This window comes from Stegostoma tigrinum, chromosome 1 (genome assembly GCF_030684315.1).
Source record: "Stegostoma tigrinum isolate sSteTig4 chromosome 1, sSteTig4.hap1, whole genome shotgun sequence".
Classification (NCBI taxonomy): domain Eukaryota; kingdom Metazoa; phylum Chordata; class Chondrichthyes; order Orectolobiformes; family Stegostomatidae; genus Stegostoma; species Stegostoma tigrinum.
Window position 1 is genome coordinate 68,093,930 of NC_081354.1, and position 17,361 is coordinate 68,111,290.

Below are 17,361 nucleotides of genomic sequence, written 5' to 3' on the forward strand. Positions count from 1 at the left end.
CACTTCTACCTCAACTCTGGATTTCAGCACCTTTGCCCATGTTTGAATCAAGGTTGTAATCGGGTCATGAACTGAATAGCTCTGGTGCAACCTAAACTGGGTATCGCTGAGCAGGTTACTGCTGAGCAAGTACTGCTTGATACAGTGTTGATGATACCTACCATCACTTTGCTGATGATCAAGAGTAGATTGATGGGGCAGCAATTAGTCAAGTTGTATCTGCCCTACTGTTTGTATACAGGACATACCTGGGCAATGTTCCATATTTTCAGGTAGATGCCAGTGTTGTGACTGTACAGGAAGAGTACGGATAGGAGAGTGGCAAGTTCTGGAGCACAATTCTTCAGTACCATTGCTGGAATGTTGTCAGGCCCTTAGCCTTTGCAATATCCACTACCTCCAGCCTTCCCTTGATATCACGTGAAGTGAAATAAATTGGCTGAAGACTGGTATCCATGACATTAGGATCACTGGAGGAGGCCAAGATAGATCATCCACTTGGCACTTCTGCCTGAAGATTGCTGTGAATGGTTCAGCCTTATCTTTTGCACTGATATGCTGGGCTCTTCCATCATTGAGGAAGGAGGTATTCATGGAGCCGCATCCTCCAGTGAGTTCTTTAATTGCCAACCACCATTGACAACTGGATGTGGCAGGACTGCAAAGCTCAGATCTGATCAGTTACATATGGGACCACTTTGCTCCATCTATCTTTTGCTGCTAAGCAGTTTGGCATGCAAGCATTCCTCTTTGGTAGTTTCACCAGGTTGACACTTCATTTCTCAGTTATGACTGATGCTGCTTTCCCAGTTTTGGATCTAATTCCCAGATGTTAGTAAGCAGTGTTTTATAAAGTAATTGAGTGTGCTGCCTCTATAAAAGATCTGTCAGGTCACCTGGAGGGCAGAGCTTCGGTCTAGTCTAGAACTGGCTGTGGAGGCGTGAATGTCATTCCTAAAGTGTTCCTATTCAGGTCTACCTGTTATTATAATTTATGGCTGCACGAAACATGACCATAACAAAGAGGATTTCACAGGGACAACACAGCTGATTTGGCCACTGTCTTTTCCTGTGATCAATGCCAGGTGGTGCATCCAGTTTCATTCTTTGTTAAGACATCACGGTGATTGACACAACTGAGTGGCTTGGTGGGTTATCTCAAAGAACAGTTGAGGGTTAACCACATTGCAGTGGGCCTGGAGTCACATGCAGGCCAGGCCAGGTGAAGACAGCAGATTTCCTTCCCTGAAGGTTATTAGGGAGCAGCACAGAAGCAAGGTCTCTGCCCTTTAAAAGATAGCTATTGCAATGTCAGGTAGTTAATTGATCCTGGAAGCAGCTAGGGTGGGGTTGCCCCTAATTTTACAGTCCAGCAGTTGCTGCCAACAACATTAAATTTAGCCTGATGTCCAATGCTTTTGGGTCCAAAACCAGATATGTCAACAGTTATGAAATCTTCATGCAGGAAGAAAGTTTAATATGAGGAGCGAGAAGAAGATAAATTCCTTCCTGATCTTTAAATTGATCAAAACTGTTCCAGGAAACTAGATACGATTCAGTCAGGATAACTTTAACTTGTCTCATGGCATTGAGCGGAATGCCCTCTTTACACTCTGCACAGTTCAATTCTTCAATGATTTCAGAGGAAGGAAAAATTAGGTGCATGCAAAATCAGTTCTACATCTGATCAAGTCAGTTTCCTGATAGTTTTCCCTAACTCATCAATCTCCAGTATCTCATTAAGTACATTATGAACTAGTTCAACATTCTTTCCAAGACATATAGCAAATCCACACGAATCCTTAAGCTGACAACTTGTTCAGAGCTAGAGAAAGATTTCCTGACATGAACATTAGTTCAACTCATGAGGCTTATATGCACAATCCTTCATCTTTACAGCTTAACAAACTGAAACAATTTATTTTTTAAAATACAATTTAATTGATTATTAAATTGATTCACAATTAAATTCAATTTTAAACTTACTAACAATCTAGTAAATGTACTGAGATTAGTACTAAGTGCTTAAAATTCTTTAACCCTTTGGCTGTATTTTCACTAAGACACAAAAAGCCACTAATTATTTTCAGCTTTCTGTTTTGTAAATGAACTTACGATAAAGTAAATAGTCTAAATAGTCATTTGATTTTTTTTACATATTGGAATTCTTCCAGAAACAATCAATTCAAATCTAACTGTGTTTTAACAGACAATTCACTTCAGTGCTAGAAAGATTAGTTAGATCATTGCTCCAAAGTCTTTATTCAGATAGGGGCGACAATGGCCTCGTGGTATTATCGCTGGATTGTTAATCCAGATGACGTTCTACGGACCCGGGTTCAAGGCCTACCATGATAGATGGTGGAATTTGAATTCAATAAATGTATGGAATTAAGAATCTAACAATGATCGTGAATCGATTGCCAATCATCGGGAAAAACTCATCTGGTTCACTAATGTCCTTTAAGAAGGAAACTACCATCCTTACCAGGTGTGGCCTACATGGGACTCCCAGATCCACAGGAATGTGGTTGACTCTTAACAGCTCATGGCAATTAGGGATGGGCAAAATTGCTGTCTACCCAGCAACAACCCTCAGCCCGTGAATGAATCAAAGAAAACAAAACGGGAACAGCATACTTATTGAGATTAGATTAGATTCCCTACAGTGTGGAAACAGGCCCTTGGGCCCAAAAAGTCCATACCGCCCTTTGGAGCATTCCACCCAGACCCATCCCCCTATAACACACACACCCCTGTACACTACAGGCAGTTTAGCATGGCCAATCCACCTAGCCTGCACATCTTTGGACCGTGGGAGAAAACTGGAGCACCCGGAGGAAATCCATGCAGACACGGGGAGAACGTGCAAACTCCACACAGACCCAAGGCTGGAATCGAACCCGGGTCCCTGGCACTGTGAGGCTGCAGTGCTAACCACTGAGCCGCCAATATTACATATTTTTGTTTCCCTTAGTTGATTTTCAAAACTAAGTCTAATATCGAGGCTTTGAAATACACAGTAAAATATAATGATAAGACACATGTATCAGGTAAGTGAAGGAGTGCTAAGTTTGAGGGCTGTCTGGCAGTAAGGGTTTGGGGTGTTGGGTCAACAAGTGGAAGGCTTTGGGGGTGTGACCAAGATGGTGGTGTTGGAGGCCATTGTGTTGCACCTTGTGGGAGTTTGCTCACATTGGCTGGTGTTAAGTCCAGCAGCTGGAAGGGGCTGGCTGATTAGAGGTCTGTCAGAATGGCTGGTGGAAAGGGGAAGGGTCAGTTCTGTGGGACTCCGCAGTGCAGAGTATCTGTTTGGGTCAGGGAGTTGTCAAGTCTGAATGGATACGGGAGAATGTAGTTTAGGACTCCTATCAGGAGAGAGGGGTTTCAGATCTGACAGGACGGAATGGGTGTTGGTTTGTTGACATTGGGTTGGATTCAATTGAGGATTGGTGTCAGCAGGTTTGGGTGGGACAGTCTTGTCAGGGGATGGGAGGTGTCAAGGACTGGTGTGAAATTTGTGGTTTAGAGGTTCAGAGGGGAGTTGGGGGAGATCAGTTTGCAGTCAGTAAAGTAGGTTTCTATCCCCTATCCTTTCTTGCTTTGGCAACTATTAAGTTTAAGTGATTTGGAATCCTCCAAATTGTCAGAATTTTGTGGATTCTTCTTGAGGGCGCTAAATGCAGAGGAATCATCCATTGGAAAGTCTAATTTCCCAGGTAATATGTATGAATCTTCTGCAGTGCAGGTTCCACATGGTCCTGACTTGCAAGAGGCACTGGATGATTACTTTTATAATAACATTTAAGGACACGGTGAAAAAGCAGAGGATGGGCACCAGCTACTGATGCTCATTTAACAAGATGTTGTAGGCATGATAGGTTTAATGTGATGGCCTAATGTAATGGGCCTTCTGTGATTTTGTGATGCAACTCCAGTCTGCATTACTCAAAGGATTCTTGGTCATTGAAATATCTGCACCTTTGTTTTCTGACACTAGTGAAATAATACTACCATATTTGGTGAACCAAACGATCAATCCACATTCATTCACTAAAAAGTCTTAGAAATTTAGTGGAATAATTCTCCAGTTATAAAACCATAAAGTGGTAATTATAGCATTCATATGTACTTTAAAATTCATGGATTTTTCATACTTCGCAAGCTGGTTCTGGGGATATAAAACAATGACATTTTCGATATAGCTGATCGTATTCTATATCAAACCACAAAATAAATCCTCTGGTGATTAGGGAAAGGTTCAGAGCAAATAGCAAAATGTTAGCAGGATAAATTAACAACACTTTCCCTGGTGTATGAAAACTCGTTTATATGAAACAGGGAATGACATTATGCCAGCATTTTAACATGCCTAATATGTGTGTGATGAACGTTACCAATAGAGTTAGCACTGTCCACTGGGTCATGAGTTTATGCACTGGGAAAGTGATTTGCTCTTCAAAGAGTTTTATTGCACAGACTGCAATGTTGAACCAATTGTGGACTGCTTTTAAAAATGCAGGAGTGGAAGTCAAGAAATGTCAAAATGTTTTTAAAAATTAGAAAATATTGGCCAAAGCAACTCTAATATAGAAAACCACTCACATTAAATTACGGTTCAGTACCAATGGAGATTTATTTGATCTGTGCTTCTTATAATTGTATAATTTTAATGCAGTCTCACGTCACTTACCATTCAACTTGATTAACCATTCAAGGACTGTCAGGTTTTATAAATTTAAATCTTCCAATTACCAACATCCAGTTTTTCACTGCCGTAACTATTTTAAATGAAATTCACTGAATCTTCCTTGACTTCCATCAAATATTTTACATCAACAAAAGTACATTAAAAGAGTAATCCCTTAAAGGAATAATCCCGTAAAAGAGTTCTTTCGCATTACGAAAATTCAAAAAATGCCATCTGAAAGTTCACAAATTATCTAAACATATTCAGCTGGCTCTTGACTACCTTCCTATTCTCCAAAATGTAAACACCTCCATGTTAAACAGGATGGGGTGTAGCACAACAATGAAAATTTTCAATGACAGGAAAGCTATCTAAATGTTTTAGAAATAATTAACTTCCTCTGCACTTGAAACAAACTGTTAATTGTTAGATATCCCTGACGACTGTTTAGCATTTCTTGATTGATAACAGTAGCCTCATGAAGTTGACTGCAATTATATCTAAATCCAAAACTCTTAAAACTTCATATCAAATATACCCATTGAAGGAATTGTGCATTATTATGGGTAATGTTAATTTTAATCATTGCAGTATGTGTGTGCATTTATAAAGTGTAATGTATTTATGCACAAACACAAGCAAGAAGGTGTAGAGGTAACACCACTAACCGAGAAATCCAGTGACCCAGGCTAATATTGGGTTTGAATCCCAACATGGCAGAATGCAAAATTTAAAGAAAAACTGGCCTGATTGGGGACAATTAAATCACAGCTGATTGTCACAAAAATAACCCATTTCATTCACTCAAGTCCTTTTCCTGTCCTTACTTTATCTGATCAACATTTGACCACAGAACCACAGTAATGTGATTGACTTTTAGCAGTCCTTTGAAATGGCCTAGCATAACCATGAAGTTGTATCAAACCCCTACAAAGTCTAAAAATAGAATTAAATGGACCATGCGGTGTTAATCTACATTCCAGATATGGCAATGGCAAAGTCAGCCTTTTCAATCCTGTAAAGTCCTCCTCTCCAACACTGGAAGCTTGTGCCAGAATTAAGTCAGCTGTGCCACAGAATAGTCAAAGCATAGGAACTGACTCAATGAATCTTGTGTGTCCTAGATACCACCAACCCTATGTACTTTATGTTCCACCATCAATAGATCCACCACGGGTGGAGCACAATGGTGTAAAGATGGGTGGGAGTTGTAAAAAATGAAGACTTGAGCATTAAGTCAAACATTGGGTAAGGAAATCTCCTCCTGGCTATTACTTATCACCATGTCTCCCACAACAGTCACATTTGGCTGATGAATAGGAAGAAGCACTGACGGCTGCAAGGGCACATAATGTATTGTGAATGGGGACATCATTATCTGTTACCAGTAGCACCATTACTGGTTGACCAGCCCTAGTTCTAAATGTTATAGCTAGACAGAATATGGAACAAGTGTAAGGGAACAAACAAGAGGGTGAAACCTAATCACATTCTCAACTATCTGGCTATCACGGACACATCTACACATGAGAGTATTGTTTGGAGTGACCATCAGATGATCCTTTTAAAGATGAAGCCCCATTTTCACACTGTGGACCTAAATGATAGATTTCAAATGAATCTAGCAATTCAAGACTAGGTACCCATCAGGCACTATGGGCCATCAGCAGCAGGAGAACTGTATTCAACCACAATCTGTAACTTATAGCCCAACATATCCTCAACTCTACCATTATCATTCAGTCGGAGTACTGACTGTGGTTCAAAGAAGAGTGCAAGCACATGTGCCAAGATCATCAGATATTTCAGATATTAAGAATGATAGACAAACAGCCAAGTGACCCCACAGCTCTGCAGTCCTGCCATATCCAGTCATGAATGGTGGTGAGCAATTCAACAGTGAACAAGGCGGGGTAACTTCTTAAATATCTACATCAGTAACAGGAGAGCCCAATATATCAGTGTTAAAGGCAATTCTGGAACATTTGCAACTACCTTCAGCCAGATGATTCAAATGGATGATCTATCTTTCCCTCCTTGAGGTCCCCACCATCATAGATGCCAGTCTTTAGCCAATTCATTTCACTCCTTTAATATCAAGCTCCGCATAATATTAAGAAACGGTATAAGGAACCGGGTAATGGACGGAGAAAATCTCACTGTCACCGCATGACACACTATGGCTGTGGCATCACTGAATTCCCCCATTTTCAACATCCTGAGGGTTACCAATGACCAGAAACTGAACTGTACTAGCCAAATAAACAGTGTTGTCATAAGATTAGATTGGAGGCTAAGTAGCTCACTTCCTGACTCCTCAAAGCCCATCTACCAAAAAGGCACAAGTCAGGAACATGATGGAACATTCCCCATTTGCCTGAATGATTGCAGCTCCAACACTGTTGAAGAAGATTGAAACCATCCAATTCAAAGTAACCCAGTTGATTGGCACTTGTCTTCAAACATTCACTCTTGACCTCACAGGTGTGCACAATTGCTCCAGCGAGTCTTATGATACACTGCAGAAATTCACTAAAGCTCCTTCACAGCACCTTCCAAATTTATTACCATTACTGTCTAGGATAAGGACAGCAAATAGATGGAATCACCATCACCTGGAAGTTCCTGAAGTTGATGACCAGCTGTTTAATATTTGATGATGTTGAGGGAGAGATTGTTATCTTTAAACCATGCACTCTCTTGCCTTTATTCTGTCTCGTCATTGAGATCCAGCTTACAATGGTGGTGCCTTCAGGGAACTTGTAGATTGAGTTAGGATAAAATTTGGACACACAGTCATGAGTGCACAGGGAGTACAGTAATGGGCTGAGTACACAGCCTTGCAGGGCGCCAGTGTTGAGGATTATCGTGGAGGAGGTGTTGTTATCTATTCTTACTGGCTGCAGTCTGTGGGCCAGGAAGTCAAGAATCCAGGTGCACGGGATGGAGCAGGGATCCACGTCTCTGAGTTTGGAGATTAGTTTTGTTAGATTTATGGTGTTGAAGGCACCATGAAGGTAATCACTAGGCTGGAGCCTGACGTAGGTATTCTTGTTATGCAGATGTTCTAGGGATGATGGTAGGGAGATGGCATCTGCCGTGGATCTATTGTGATAAAACAGTTCAAGAAGGCACCAGCATAATCTCAATTTAGGGCAATAAGCTCTGTCCCAGCCAGCAAATCTCACACCTGATGAACAACAAAAATACTGCTCAGGTTATAGGCCCTGACAAGATTCTTGCAACAGGATTGAAAATGTAGTGCTTTGGAACTAGATACAACCCTAGCCAAGCTGTTCCACTGTAGCTACAACTGTGACATCTACTGAACAATGAGGAAAATTTCCCAGGCATTTGCTGCCCACAAAGAAAGAAGGTAAATCCAACACTGCAAATTACTGTTCTATCAGTCTATTCTCAATCATCAGTAAGGGTTTGTCAAGGGTGCTATCAATTGACACTTACTCAGTAGTACCCTTTTCACTGATGCTCACTTTGGTCTCTTAGAGGATAGATAGATCCTGACCTCATTACAAATATTGGTATAAGCATCAGTAAAAACTCCAGAGATGAGGTGACATTAAGTTAGCATTTGATAAAGTATTGAAGGAGTTGAGCAACTGCAGTCAATAGAAATCAAGGGAAAAACTCTTCACTGCTTTGAATTATACCGACCTGAAAGGAAGAAGTCTGTGTTTGTTGAAGGTCTTCAGCTGGTTCAATGATCTTCCCTCTATCAGAAAGTCAGAAAGTAAGGATGTTTGCTGATGATTCTGTAATGTACAGCACAGAGCTCAGTTATTAAAGCAGCCCAGGGCCATATGTAGCAAGAACCTGCAATATCCAAGCTTAGGCTGATTAGCGGCAAATAACATTCACAAGTATCAGGTATGATGCATGCTGTAAGATTTAAATGTGTTTTAATATCTTATTTTAAGCTTGGATTTGTGAACTCCGAATTAGAAACATCTAGGTTTTCCTATGTACCTGAAGCGTGTAACTTGTTTCTGTAGCCAGTGTGACTTCTTTTAAAATATCTTGAGGGAATAGCTTTGAGAACTAATTGATTTTTCACTACTTTAGGAGGTTTTATGAGCAAGCAAGGTAAACAATTCTGTGACAAGTTTTCGGGATATTTTTCTGGAGTCTTTCGGGATTCAAAGAATTATATTCCTGCAGTCAGTTTCAAAATCTTTAAAAAACACCTTACATGTAAATAGTTTAGTCTATTGTGCTTTATCCTCATTTCTTTTGCTTAACAATCTTTAGTTTTATTTTAAAACTAAAACAGCAACATTGCAGAAACTACCTTATTAAAATCAAAACAAAACATGATCTAACAAGCCAGATTACAGTCTGGGTCTGACTTCTCCAATAATAACATTGGTTGGGATCACAACACCGTCATAAATTATTGCCAATAGGACAAAATTTAACCATTTTCCCTGAACATCTAGTGACATTACCATTGCTGAATCCCCCACTACCAACAGCCTTGGTGTTATCTTTGATCTGAAACTGAAGCAGATTAGCCATATAAATATTGTGGCTACAACAGTAAGTCAGAGACTAGGAATTCTGTAAACGGTTAACTCACCTCTTGACTGGCCAATCCTTCTAGCAACCATTTCTTGCCAACCACTACCTAAAAGGCAGAGGTTATGAATGTAATGGAATACACTCCATATACCTGGATGATTGTAACTTCAAAACATGCAAGAAAATCCATAGATCCAAGGCAAAGCTGTCTATTTGGTTGGTTCCTCATCCACCATCTTCAACACTCAATCCTTCAACCACAAACACACATTAATAGTGGTGTTCACCATTTGAGTTGAAGGAATTGGTTAAGTTTGCAAAATGGCAGGCTCAATTGTTTGATACAAATTGCGAATTAGAAAGGCGGTCCTCTAAGGAAAAAGAATTTTGCAGTTGGTATCATGGTGAAACATTCTGGGAAGGGTATCCTCACAATCAATGTCACAGTGAAACAGTCTGGGAAGAAGTAGAGACTCAGGTGAGTGAGGGAAAGGTAGCGCCAGAAGTGAAAGTGATCTCACAAAGAAGCAGTAGTCTCATCGTCAGGTGAGGGACCTTCATTAGGGACAAGCCTTAAATAGTAGTAAATTCCGAAAGGAGTATAATAATTTAGGGACAATTCAAAAATAATATTTTGAAACAAAAATAAAATGAATTAACTATGTTATAATGGTATAGGCAATTCATCATTGTTACATGATGTGAAAGCTATTAGATCCATTGTGAGCCACAGTGGCAATATCTGTAGTAAGTGTCTGCAGCTCAAGAAACTCCAGCTCAGAGTCGACGGGCTCGAACCATTGGCATACATACATACACAGGCACATCTGGGAAAGGGAAAGCACCTGAAAAACAATGTTAAAGTAAGTCACACTCTGTGGCTTAAATATTTCAAATTTGGCCATTGGTCATGGATTGAAGGGAGTGAGAACAAGTGCAGCAGGTAGCGAGATCCTGATATAATTTCAATTTTAAAAAATCTAGACCATGAAACCAAGATCATTGATCTCTTTTAGGGAAGGGAACAGCTATCCATACCTAGTCTGGACCACACATGTCTCCAGATTCATAGCAACGTGGTTGACTCTTAACTGTTCTCGGATGGGGAATAAATGGCAGCGACACTCTCATCCTATGGATGATTAAAAAAAATGACAGAGAGGATTGAGTTGTTGAGGTCCATGTTGGCATAACAACATAGGCAAGGGGTCCTGTTTGGGGAAATAGGAACAAGATTTAAAAATGGGGCCTATGAATCTGAGCCAGGTGCAAATTGGCAAGGGAAGAAGATGATTAGTGAAGTAAAATGTGAGTAAAGAAGTGGTGTGGGAAAGATGGGTTCCATTTTGTGAGACTCTAACATCTGTACTGAGATAGAAGGGAACTGTACTATTCACTTGAACCAATTTGGGACCAGGATCCTAGTAGAAAAGCTAAATAGGGTAGTCATAAGGGCTTTAAACAGGCCTAAGGTGTTTATAGTAGGGGTGGTGGGGTGGATGGAATAGGCAGTGGCTGGTCAGGAGAAGTCATTTAAGTTTCAAGAACAAGTGATAAGAAAGAGAGAGTACGGAAAGGCTCAAGAGTCTAACCAGGCACAGCAGATAAGGGGACAATTATGAGAAGGGAGATAGTCAATGCAAGAATGATGGTGTACTTAAAGGCACACAGAATAAGAAACAAGGTAAATGAGTTTGTAGTATGGATTAAAATTGGCAGGTAACATGTTGTAGGCATCATTGAGACAGCAAGGATGTCAGGGCTGGGAACTAAATATCCAAGGATACATGCCCTATCAAAAGGGCAAGTAGATGGGCAAAGGGGACGAGCTGCCTTGTTGATAAATTAAATTGAGAGCAAGAAGTGATATAGGCTCAGAAGGTTTAGAATCCGTGTGGGTAGAGTTAAGTAGCCTCAAAAGGAGAAAGGACCCTGATGAGAGTTATGTATATGTTTCCGAGCAGTGGTCAGGCCGTGGGGCAGGAAATAAATCAGAAAAGGAATGTAAGGCACTATTACAATAATCATGGGGGACCTCAACATGCAAATAGACTGGAAAAATCAGGTTGCTAGTGGATCTCCAGAAAAGGAACTGTCTGGACTTGTGAAAACATCTTTGTAATTTATTAGCGTCTGTTCAGCAGTCAATTGCTTTGTGTCCTGTAAAATACTGCAAATCTCTCCTGAAACATTTAAGGTTACTATTACAGGATTTTGACCTATTTTAGCTCAGATGAGCGGATTTTGCTTACAGCTTACTAACTGGATCTGCATGTATTTCTTTACCCCACCTCATTGAGCTCTTGATTTTGTTTGTTCTCATTATGAACATCATTTCACCATATAGCTTCAATGTTAACTTTAATGGTTTCATTTTGAATTACCATCTTGAGCCACTTCACACAAATCTGTAAAGCTAATGAAGTTGTAAGGATCATTGGTGTTTAGTTGACACTGCATTCATCTGATGCACTCCTCCTGTGCGTCTCAATCTAACAGGTGCAAACTATTTATCACCTTGAGACCTGATAGTGCAAACCTATTCTATGGTACAGAGTGATCTGAATCATGGTTAAACATCTTTTAGTAGCCATCTTCATGGGCTTGCTTTGCTTCTTTTCATCAAAACACTTGCATTCAGACTCCCATTGTCTTCTTCTTGGTGGCCTGAACTAAATCTCAGAATAATATGAAATCTCATCTGTTCTCTCATTGCTACACTGTAGCTGATGGTTGACAATCTCTGTACCTCTGCACATGCTGACAGCACATTTGCTGAAACAAGACAAAACTTCTTTCAAGAACACTAATGGTGGGACATCTTATTCCTAGTACAGTGCTCTTTTTCGTTAGATCATCTTTTACTTTCCCAAATTCATAAAGATTTAGCTAGATGTTTCCGTGGACTAACATATTTTCCCTCTTTTCCTGAACTCTGATGTTAAATATGTACCATAAATAGCATTAGTAGAGTATTAACAATGAGTCTTCAAGGCCTTCAATACTTTTGTAGTCTTGCTGTTCTGCTTCTCAGTAAGGTGTAGGGTGCTACATATCCTGTAGCAGTCTTTCTCCTGCACTGCTAGTTGCAATGCTATACTTGCTTATTCAGGTGTCCTAATTAACTTTGTGGCTCTGCCATAATTTTGCCAGTGAGACAGGAAGACATTTAAATTCTGATTCAGATCACCTTTCATCTGTACAGGAGTAGGGACTATAAAATTCAAACCCATTGTTACTCATCAAATAATACATTTCAGACTGAAGTTTTTAATTATTCTCCGCTATTTCTTCTATTAACTGTCTCTCCACACCAGCTCTTAATATCCATACAATTTACGATGCACCGTTGTGATACTATGTTTTGTCTCCATGTCACAAGACAGAAAGTCACTAAATCAGGTCAAATTCCATTATGCAAGTTACTGTATAAAAGCATTTCTCTCAATAGAATACAGCTGCAGGCCAGCAGCAAAATAGAATTGTTCGTTTTTGCTGGCCTGGGGCCATACAATTCTAATTTGCCTACATTTTGAATGTACAATTTATAATTTGCCCAATAATTCCATTCAGGCAACAAAGAATCTAATTTAAATGTCAGTTCTACTGCAACATAATTTTCACACATTCAGTGAAGGTGGTCTCCCTAATATCATATTCACCACAGATGGTCATCAAAAAGATTCTTAATATTTTAGAAGATTTTGTGTTCCAAATGGTTCTACTTTTTTTTATTTCAGAATGGTGTGGGAATCATTTTGGAGTTCTTCTCATCTCAGAAAATATGTAGGAACACAAGTGGCCTCTGTCTACAACTGGTATGATCTGACCAGCAGGTCAACATATTTGATTTCCATTTGGGTAGGAAACTGTGTGAAAATTAAAAAAAAACTTTAATGTTGGCATTAAAGGAATAGATAACTCTTACCCTAAACTGGTCTTGAAATTAAATAATGTAACTTGAATTTTAAAACAAGTGTTTTTTTAAGAAAAAAACAACCGGAAGAGCTGGCAGGAAGCTAACAAATATAATTGTTTGGAATGCTTTGATTCTTAAAACAAAATTCTGATGAAGTTCCCCACTTAGTACGTGTTAAATGAGAAAATCAGAGATCTAATATACCAGATGTTCCAACATAAATCAATTTAGGCCAAAATGATACAGCCACTTTTGATTTAGTGTACATTAAAATCATTCAGCAATCTACTCTACGATCTAGCCTATCTTTTCAGAATGGCAGGCAGAATACTGCAAGATTGGTACTCGGACCCAGCTATTCACAACATATATTAATGATTTTGACACAGTCATATAGATGTACAGCACTGAAGAAGCTCCTTCAGTCCAACTCATCCTTGCTAACCAGATATCCTAAATTAATTTAATTCCATATGCCAGCATTTGGCCCATATCCCTCTAAACCCTTCCTATTCATGTACCCATCCAGATGCCTTTTAAAAGTTGTAATTGTACCAGCCTCCACAACCTCTTCTGGCAGTTCATTTCATACACGCACCAGCCTGTGTGGAAAAAGTTATCTCTTATGTCCCCTTTAAATCTTTCCCCTCTCACCTTAAACCTATGCCCTCTAATTCTGGATTCCCCTATCCTGGGGAAAATCCTTAGCTATTCATCCGATCCATGCCCCTCATGACTTTATAAACTTCAAAACTGTCACAGCTCATCCTCTGAAACTTCATGGAAAATAGCCCCAGCCTATTCAGCCTCTCTCTATAGCTCAAACGCTCCAAATCATGCAACATCCTTGTGAATCTTTTCTGAACCCTTTCAAGTGTCACAACATCGTTCCTAAAACAGGGAGACCAGAATTTAACCAGAATTCCAAGAGTGGCTTAACTAATGTCATGTATAGCTGCAACATGAATTCCCAACTCCTGTACTCAATGCACTGACCAATAAAGACAATTGTATCAAATACCTTCTTCAGTACCCAGTCTACCTGAAAATTTACTTTCAAGGAACTATGAACCTGCACCCAACATCTTTTTGTTCAGCAACACTTCCCAGGCCTTCACCATTACGTGTACAATTCCTTTCCTGATTCGACTTAGCAAAATGCAGCACCTCACATTTGTCTAAATTAAACTCCATCTGCCATTCCTCGGCCTATTTGCCCATCTGATCACAGACAAGGGAACTAAATGTAACATCCCAAAATTTGTTGACAACTCAAAGCAGGATGGAAGGGTGAACTGTGAGAAGGATACAAAGATGTCACAGATAGGTTGAGTGAGTGAGCAAATGTGCGGCTGATGCAGTATGCAGTGGATAAATGGGAGGTTATTCACTTTGGTAGTAAGGTAGATTATTACTTGAATCGCTGTTAATTGAGACAGGAGAATAGTTAATGAGACCTGGGTGTCCTCATGCACCAGTCACTGAAAGTAAACGTGCAGATTCAGCAGTCAATAAAGAAGGGAACCTGTACGTTGGCCTTCATTATGAGAGGATTTGAGAACAGGAACAAGAATTCTTGCTGCAATTGTACAGTGCATTGGTGAGCGCACAACTGGAATGTTGTGTGCAGTTTTGGTCTCTTTATCTGAGGAAGTTCTTGATGTAGAGGGAGTCCAGCAAAGGTTTATGAAATTGACACCCAAGACTGGAAGGACTCACATATGAGGAGAGATTGAGTGTGTTAGGATTATATTCACTGGAGTTCTGAAGATTGAGTGAGAATCTTGTAGAAATGTGTAAAATTCTAACAGGACCGAAAAGGTTAGATACAGAAAGGATGTTCTCAGTGTGGAGCAGTCCAGCACCAGAGGTCATAGTTTAAGGATAAAAGGGAAAAATCTTTTAGGACTGACATGAGGAGAGATGTCTTCACCTAGAGAGTGGTGAGTCTGTGGAATTCACTACAACAGAAAGTGGCTGAGACCAACAGAATGTGTTTTCAAGAAGGTAGACAATATCTCTAATGGCTGAAGGGATCGAGGTGTATGGGAGGGATGGTGGAATTAGAGTATTATGCTTGACGATTAGCCAAGATTGTATTGAATGGCAGAGCAGTGTCAAGGGGTTGAATGGCCCACTACTATGTTTCTATGTTATTAAAGCAATAGTGATAACATTGCATAGCTGTGGTTCAGCTGGTAGCACTCTTACTTCTGAGGGTTCTGGGTTTAAATTTTCGCACCTGGATGTAAGCAAATAAAAAAAAATCAAGGCTGACACTTTGGTGTAGCACCTTGGCAGTAATATACTGTTGGAGCTCCTGTCTCTTGGGAGAAATATTAAAGATAAACCCTGTGTATCCTCTCAGGTGAATATAAAGATCCCTAAGCACTACCTGAAGAAGAACAGTGGAATTGTACTCAGTGTTCTGGGGTTAATGATATATTTATCCCTCAAAATCAATACCACAAAACAAATCTGGTCTCATTGCTGTTGGTGGAAGCTTGCTGAATGCAAATTGGTCATGATGCTTCCCACATTTCAAACAACTACATTTCTTTGGCTTTTGATTACTTTGAAATACCTGGTGGTCATGAAAGACACAAAATAAAACCAAGTCTTGTTATTCCTTTTACCATTTCTGCACAGCAAAATCTCAATCTGACTTTAGAATCTATTAAATCAAAGCTGCCTAAACTAATTCACAAAGATTTCTCACACTACGATTCGACTATACTAGGAAACTGGGTTTAAGCCGTGCTTGGAGTGCATCTCATACTGTCATGAAAAGGCAAGTGCTTCATTTGCATTTTCCTAACATTTAAAAAAAATAGGCTCAGTTATCTAAACATGCATTTGTAAATTCATAACCTACAGTCTAATTTGTGCTTTGCATTTGACAGCCAGTTGAGGCTATGCATAGGGATAAGTTATTATCAATCAAATGACAAATTTGTAACACACAAATTGTAATCAGAATAAGTTGTGAATGCTACTTTTCAATCCTGCATCAGGGCACTCAGAACCACTAATGCATTCTAAAGTTGCAGCTCAACCATACAGTTGAACTGACATTGGTGGATGTTTTTGGTTTAGTTATGACAACAAAATAAAACAGAAAATAGAACATGAAGGGAAAATCAAACTTATCACAGATATAAATGCATTTTACAGGATACAAAACATTGCCTTGCTCTAAAATAAATCAAGCATGAAAATTCCTCATGTTCTCAGACCACAAGACTGCCATAGAAACACATTAATTAGCTGTATGGTCATGTTGGGTTGTCAGCTGAGTTAATCTATCAAGCATAAAGTGGCGCCACTCTGTAGCCACTGCCTGATTTACTCTACTCTTACAAGTATGTGCAGCTGGGCAAGTGTGTGGCAAACATCAACAGCTGAACATAATCGCTGATTTATTTTGCCTGAATTACTCACAAATAAATAGCCACAGAAGGCATTTCAATGGCATGCTGATTCTGTGCTGAAGTAAAAATACAAGTCTTGGGAACCCGGAGATATTTCAACAATTATATTAGCCTGATCAATAGCCTCAATTTAAAAAGAGAAAAAGAAATTATGTGACTGAATAATAACAAAAAATAACTCAGATGACAGAAATGGGATTTCCTGATATTGAGAAATATGTTTTTCAATGTCAACTAGAATTTAAACCTATGTTCTGATGTGGGCAATGGTTGGGGGAGGGGTTAGGGAAGGTGTGGGGAAAGAAGTCTGAGAACATTAAAAATACACTTGTTATTCTTTCTTACAAATTTTAATCAGTCTGAAAATAGAGCAATCCAAAACAGCAAAGACTAGTACAGTGCAACATAAAGTATAATTATTGTACAAGGATCTAAGAATCTGAATAGGCAAATACGAGAAGTACCGAAAGCATCACCCTTAATAACATCATATGGACAGCGGACAGAACACCTTAGGATGTCAAAAGGAGTTAAACCTATGTTCTCTCCAATCTTTTCTCTTCTACACTGACCTTCGAGGTTACTGTGCAGTAGCGGCAAAAACAATGTGATGGCACACTAATTGGCATGCATGGAACCTTCGAATGGTTGTATTGATGCATGGATATAAAGGAATATTGAGCATTTCTCATTATCCAGGTTCTTCTCATAGTTTCTGTAACAATAAAAAAATGTAACCTGAAACTAGTTGCTGACATGGAATAAACTGCCTACTGTTCAGT

General features: G+C 39.5%; 1 protein-coding gene across 1 annotated transcript in view; it reads right to left on the reverse strand.

Moving 5' to 3' along the window:
• Positions 1-17,361, reverse strand: part of LOC125463357 (uncharacterized) — a 76,062-nt gene that overhangs the window by 31,046 nt on the left and 27,655 nt on the right. Inside the window, exon 3 of the mRNA XM_048554607.1 lies at positions 8,366-8,463. Coding sequence (XP_048410564.1) covers positions 8,366-8,463 — 98 coding nt within the window. The remainder of the gene's footprint in view (positions 1-8,365; positions 8,464-17,361) is intronic.